This window comes from Benincasa hispida, chromosome 9 (assembly GCF_027475165.1).
Source record: "Benincasa hispida cultivar pf3 chromosome 9, pf3_genome.v1.1, whole genome shotgun sequence".
Lineage (NCBI taxonomy): Eukaryota > Viridiplantae > Streptophyta > Magnoliopsida > Cucurbitales > Cucurbitaceae > Benincasa > Benincasa hispida.
In genome coordinates, this window is record NC_143486.1 from 64,046,502 (window position 1) to 64,053,634 (window position 7,133).

Below are 7,133 nucleotides of genomic sequence, written 5' to 3' on the forward strand. Positions count from 1 at the left end.
ACACAATGGGCAACCCTATCTTCCATAGTAATTGCAAGCTAAAAAGAAAAAGATATCAGCAGAATGAGACAACAAAGGAAACCACTAATAAGGAAAGTATTTTGCAAGATTAACATTGCCATAGGCATTCCTTTTCCTGAAACCACCAATGCAGAGACACATCTCACATCATCTGAGACGCTTAAACAAACATTGCCAACCACACAAACTCTAAGAGTAATGTTGGCGGTGTCAATATACATGTAGTTGTCTAAGTTGTAGGGTGTTGATTAGTAAGCTTGACTCAGTTATTTTTCTTTTTGTGAAACTAGACAGATTCGGCCAGATCGATCCAAGACACGAGGCCATATCTTCCTATTTTAGGACGTGTGGATTCTTAAATTTCCTTGGGCTTGAGCCTACTCCGATGGCTTTTTCCTGGTCTTGATAACCCCAACAATTGTTGTTATTATTATTACTATCATTATATTGTTAAATAGTTATAATATATATTATAAAAGTTCAAAGAAAAATATGAAATTAATCCAAAAAAATAAAATAACAAATGAATAATCTAAAAACTATAAAGATAAACATGAGTGAATTTCAAATAAAAAAATTATTTATTAATGAAAACAAGTAAAAGAGAAATCAATTTATTTCCATGTTAGTGATTTAAAGAGAGAGACACAATCAATTCCATAAGCTCTCCTAACGAGGAGTTGAACACCAAACTGAGGGTTTAAGCTTAAAAACATCATCGAAGCACATGTATAGGTTAGATAAACCACAAAAGAAAATCGCTGAATTATCATAACCAATGCAACTTTGTTCTCAATCAAAACTAAATGTGGTCTTACATATATTCTTGGACCCAACCCAAATGGAACAAATTAAACCAAATGCTTCCTATAGGCTCATTAAATCCCCCAAGAAGTTGTGTGCCTTCCGGTTCGTCCATGTGTCTAGCACCAGTCATTTCGTTGTTCGCCGCATCATCATCACTATCGGAAGATAAAATCCAAGCATTTCATTGATTATCATGCCCACCTATCAAAACAACTATGTATCATCAAACAATTGTTATCTCTCTTGTATTTGTTTAAGCTTTTTAGTTGATTGATGACTAACACTTTTTATTTTAAGTTCGGTTAAATTATCGACTACAGGTGGTGTCTTGCGGGCTACACATATTGATGACTTCCTTTTGAGCTTCGTCTTGCCATTCTTGATGCTCTATTAATAGTAAAAGGACCCAAGTGAATTAAAAGATGGATAGTTGTTTCCATTCCTACAAAATATAATGTCTTGCATTCATTTATTACTTGATGCACTCCAAGTTTTTCTATTTCCCCATTTCTAGTTGTTGTAAGATGACATAAGAGGCACTAAGTAGATTCGTTGAGTTCATTTTTTGTTCTTTGTTGTTTTTTTCACTTACAACTAATAGTTTTATTGATTCAAGAGTTTCTTTTTCCAGCCTCTACATCTCTTTTTGTTCATCAATATGATAGGCAAAAATGCATATTTCAAGTTTTTATAGTTCAAACTCAAAATTATACGAAACGAGAAAAGTATAATTTGCAATCAAAATTAAGGGTTTATTTGATAATTATCTGATTTTTAGTTTTTATTTCATTTATTAATTCTACTCTCACGGATAAGACCCATTTAGATTGATTTTTTTTAGTGTTTAAAAACACTTTTTTAAGCACTTAAAAAGTCAGTCTAAACAAAATTTATGTTTTTCTTCCTTGATTTTTAAAACTAAAACAAGTAGTTTAAAAAACTAACTTTTATTCTTAAAACTTATTTATAAATTAAAGTGGTACAAAAAAAAATCCTTAAACCTCAAGCCAGGAATATAAACGCACTTATGATGCATTTTGCTGTTATTGCAAATTAAAAAAAAAAAAAAAAAATGCGTTTAAAGACTCACACAAAGATTATTGGCACCAACGACTTTTAGTCATCCATAGAAATCAAGTAATTTTGACTGAGAAATATACAGAATTATATTCAAAGTCCTAATTCTGAATATTAATATTTTGAAACTTTTAACCTTCTAGAAAAAATCAACAGGGAAATTTTAAATTGAGTCTTAAAAAGAAATTCCTTTCTTTTCATATATATATCTCTCTGTATAATAACTCAAAACCCTAACTCTAAATTAACTTAATCTATATATACTCATATCTTTTCCCAAAATCCCAAATTTTCAAATCTTTTAATTTAAATTCCAATTTTTCTTTTCAAAATAACTTAATTTAGCCCTCAAATCTCAAAATTAAAGGGAGATAAAATCTCAAATTACTCAGAATCATCCCATTATCTCAAATATTCTTTCAATAAATTAACTCTAAAATCAAATCACTTATCAAATAAATATAAATCAACCAATTTCTCAAATAATCTTAATTTTGGCTCCAAAAACTAAAATTAATACGGGAACATAAAAAATAATACTTCAAGATAAATTAAATCCTTTCAAATATTTTATCAATTTAAATTCACATAAAATTATTTATCTTAAATTCGAGATGTTACAAACAAAAATCAAGAAAGAGTTGGTTGAGATCGTGCATTTCCTTTTCAAATTTAAAGGAAGATATCAGGACACTAATCGGTATTTTTCTATCAGAAAAACCCAACAAAATAAAAGGGGCAAAAATCAAGATCAAAATAATTGTCATATATTTATTTTAAATTATATTTGATTAATGGAAATTTCAACTAATTTTCTTTAATCGAAATTATTTGATAAAAGTATGAGAACAATAATTCATAGAAAATTGAATCGATTAAAATTTGAATACATATACTCCTGACAAAAGTTTTCTCAAGATATATTTTTATTATTTCAAGTTCAATCCTAATTGAAGGGTAAGTCTTCGTCTACTTTGATTTATATAATTAAATTACAAAAGTTTCTAATAAAATTAAAATTTATTAAGCGCTATTAATATTTTTCTAATTTAAAATTTATTAACTAATTTTTCTGTCCATTACTCTTTAATGATAATCAATTCAAGTCATAAATATATGACATTAAAAAAGTGATAGAAGTCTTCAAAATTCTTATTTTTCCCTCCAAACCTGTTTTTTTTTCCAATTTAATGACTCTAAAGAACCGTCCGACCGTTAATTCTAGTCATAAATTGGTGACGTGAAAACTTGTCATGATAGTAAAAAAATTCGAAATTTTCCGTCTTTTCGCACCAAAATCGCGCCTTTTTCATTTTCCTATATTTATGACTATTTTTTTTAGTTATTAATTAATGACACAAAAAAACTGTCATAAATTTTGAAAATCTGAAAAACTCCATTTTTTTCTTCGTAAAAAATCGCATGTTTTTGATCTTTAATGACTTTTTTCTCTTTCCTCTCCAAATTTACTACTTTTCATGTGTCATGGAATGCCCATTTTGTTTGTGCTGTAAGGGTAGAGACATACTTCACGTTGGTTGTACGCTTCATCAATAGACTTCTTGAGAAAGGATTCTCAAGCTTAGGGAGATCCTAAGCAATTCAATTGAAGTGGTCTTCGGTTGAGAGAGAAAGATAAAGTTCTAGTGAGAGGAAGTATCATGGCTTAAGGGGAGCTTAAGTCTTGTGAAGAAGGAGTCTTGATCTTAGGAGGAGCCTAAGAAGTCTTTCACTGATATTAATACTTAGAAAGAGCCTAAATCACCAAGAGAGGGAGTCTTACATCTAGGGAGAGCATAGATGAATAGTTAAGTGATTAAGCTCTACAGGGAATCGCTGTAATCAATTTGTAGTTACAAATAAATACTAAGTTGTAATTGCTCATCATTTATATTAGTGAAGTTATCTTCTTGGACATTCTGCCCTTTGGATATAGGTAGTATTCATTGAACTAGGTAACCAACCTTTTGTTGTTCTTTTTCTTATGTATTTACTCCAGTTTGATATTATGTGGAATGCTGTAAAATTGTTTGTATAATCGTGTAACGTGCAATAGGTATTCTCTTCTAATATTTTAAAATTTGAATCTAACATACATTTGGTGATCAAATTTTGACTAAGCTATACAAAACTATATTTAAACTGCTTGATAGATTGAAATTTTAACTCATAATATTTTTTAAGTACTATATTTAATATAGTATTTTAATTGGTTTGAAAAATCAAGGGGAGAATCACTTGAAATGATGTTAATGTATTGGTTTCGTTACTTTCCAATTTTCATATTTGTTTATTAAAAAAAAAAACAAAAAACAAAAAACAAATCAAGTTGATGACTTGCTAAGTTTCCAACTTTAAAAGGTGATTTTATTTTTTATAATTACAACAGAATATAAGGGTATAAAATTGGATGGTTGACTTAAAGGAAAATTATCAGTTTTAATTCTATTTCCTTTTTAGTACCAATAAGTTTTAATTCATTAGTTAGAAAAATACCTTAAATAATAACTTACCAATGAGGACCGAATCTTCAACTTAAAGGAAAAAAAAAGGCAAAATCCACTTCTGACGTGGATAGCCGCAATTATACCTTCAAATTTTAAACGATAAAAATTGAGCTATCAAATTTATACAAGTGTTAAAATTGGAATCTCATACTTACATAATTTTAGAAATTGTAATAATTATATATGTTTGAGGGTTTAGTTTTTATCATGTGGGGTTCAATTTTAACATTTATAAAAGTTTGAAGATCCAAATCTTACAATTTAAAGTTTGAGGGTGAAACAATTTATAGAGTCTATGGTTATAACTAAGAAAAATTGAAATTAACCCAAAAGAAAAAAAAAAAAAAACAAATCAATAATAATCTAAAATGTATAGAGACAAAAATGAGTGAGTTTCAAACAAGTAATTATTCATTAAGGAAAATAAGTAGAAGAGAAATCGAGTTATTTCCAAGGTAATTATTTGAATAGAGACAATACATAATCAATTCCATAAGCTCCTAACGAGGAGCTGAACACCAAACTGAGGGTTTAAGCTTACAAACATCATAGGGGCATGTGTATAGGTCGAAGAAACCGTAAAAGAGAATCGTTGAATTATCATAGCCAATGCAACTTTGGCCTCAATCAGAGCTAAATGTTGTCCTACACAGATTCTTGGACCCAACCCAAATGGCAGAAATGAAGCTAGATGTTTCCTAGGCTCACTAAATCTCATAGGGTTGAAGCTACTTGCATCTTCTCCCCAAAGTTCTTTATCATGGTGGATTGCAACTATCGAAAGTTGAAGTTGTGTACCTTCTGGAACGTCGACCTTTCCTAGCGTCAGTCGTTTCGTTGTTCGCCGCATCATCATCACCGCTGGAGGATAAAGTCGAAGCGTTTCGTTGACTATCATGCCCACCTGTCAAAACATATGCATCATTAAACACTCATCGTCTCTCATATTTGTTTAAGTTTATGAGTTGAATGGTGATTCAACACTTACTAGTTTAAGTTCGGTTAAATTATCAGCGCCAGGCGGTGTCTTGTGGCCACAGACATTGATGACTTCTTCTCTAGCTCGATCTTGCCATTCTTGATGCTCTGCTAGTAGTAAAAGGGCCCAAGTTAAAAGATTGGCCGTTGTTTCCATTCCTGCAAAATAGAATGTCTTGCATTCATTTACGACTTCCTCCACTCCAAGTGTTTCTATTTCCCCATTTTGGTTCTTGTATGATGACAATAAGAGGCTGAGTAGATTAGTTGAGTTTTCCTTTTCTTTGCTGTTTTTCTCTCTTTCAACTAGTGCTTTTATTGATGCACGAGTTTCATTTTCTAGCCTATTCCTCTCTCTGTTCGTCTTGGTTGGTAAAAATCTGTGTGTGTTTACAAGTGAAATTTAATATCAATTGTTACCAAACAAGGACAAAGAAATTAGAAATTAGGAAAATGATGAACCTGTAGCCAGGAATATAAACACTTGAGACAGCTTGGAGAAAATGATGCATTTGTTGTTCTTGCAAATTGAAAATGCGTTTGCCTTCTTCAAAATTGCTTCCAAAAGCAGTTCTTGAAATTACGTCTGCCGTCATAAGACGAAGTTGTTTATGAACATCTAATTCAAACTCTTCCATTCCTCCTTTCATTTCTTCCCATTTCTCCAACACATTATTAACACTCAACGCAATCTCTGGTAACCATCCCTGTCAATTGTGACCTTTTTTTAATTAAATATTTTAACATAATTTTTAATGTAAAAGAAAAATTAAAGGGTTATTTTCAACCAAATCTCACTGTCTATTAGTCATATCAATGTCAGTGTGATAAAAACTGAACTTAAATAGATTCGTTATTAAACCTTGACACGCTCGATAGTGAAAGCCTGGTTAGCGATTCTCCGATGGACGACCCATTGGTCCCCCTCGAGTCCGACAAGTCCTTCTCCGAAGAGCAACTTGGAAACCGGAGTGAACCCGACCTTTCTAAAAGGCCCACCCGTATTCGCAAGCACTTCCTTGATCATTTCTGGGTCGGATATCGCCAGTCTCGGCTTCGACCCGAACCAATACACAAACATCTTGCCATACTCCTCGGACCATCGGTGAATATAAGGCAGCACCCGACACACTATATCATGAGTTAGCGGAATTGCCTTTGCATTCGCTTCCTTGTATAGACGGCGGATATCGGTGGCGTTTCCGATGACCGGACGGTAGGAAGGTCCTACTATTCCTTGTTTTCGAAAGTGGACTTGAATTCTCCATGGAACCCATAAATTGGAGTACAAAAATTTGAAGAGAATTGCAAGAAATAGAAGAACGAAAACGGCAAGAGTATACATTGGAATATTTGGAGATTCAATAAATGCTTAATTAGAGAAGTAATGGAAGGTTTGTGATTGGATTTTTGGTTGCTCCTCAACCAATATTTATAGTGTTTAAGATCTTAATGGCACACAATTTTAGACTTCCACGAAAACCACTTATTGCAACTTGCAACCACTTCCACTTTGAGTCATCCATAAGAAAAAAGTTATTTTTTTGACTAAAGTATACAACAGAACTATATTTAATATCCGCAATGATTTCAATAAATTCATAATATTTTGAATGTTTAACCTTAATTACTTTAATATTTTAATATTTAGATGGTGATATGAATTTTGGAGTAATGGTTGACTTTAACGCTAACACAATGGTGAAGTTGGAGCTCTCCACGAAGAACTTTTGCTGGCATTTT

The 7,133-nt window shown here is 31.4% G+C and overlaps 1 protein-coding gene across 1 annotated transcript; it reads right to left on the reverse strand.

The window, feature by feature from the left end:
* Positions 1 to 4,801: 4,801 nt before the first annotated feature.
* LOC120092203 (cytochrome P450 734A6-like) lies at positions 4,802 to 6,875 on the reverse strand. Its single transcript, XM_039050441.2, has 4 exons — positions 6,253 to 6,875; positions 5,853 to 6,097; positions 5,401 to 5,770; positions 4,802 to 5,316 (listed from the first exon to the last, which is right to left on the reverse strand). Exons 1-4 carry the CDS (start codon positions 6,733 to 6,735, stop codon positions 4,897 to 4,899), a joined length of 1,518 nt encoding a protein of 505 aa, XP_038906369.1. The 5' UTR covers positions 6,736 to 6,875; the 3' UTR covers positions 4,802 to 4,896.
* Between the last annotated feature and the right edge of the window lie 258 nt (positions 6,876 to 7,133).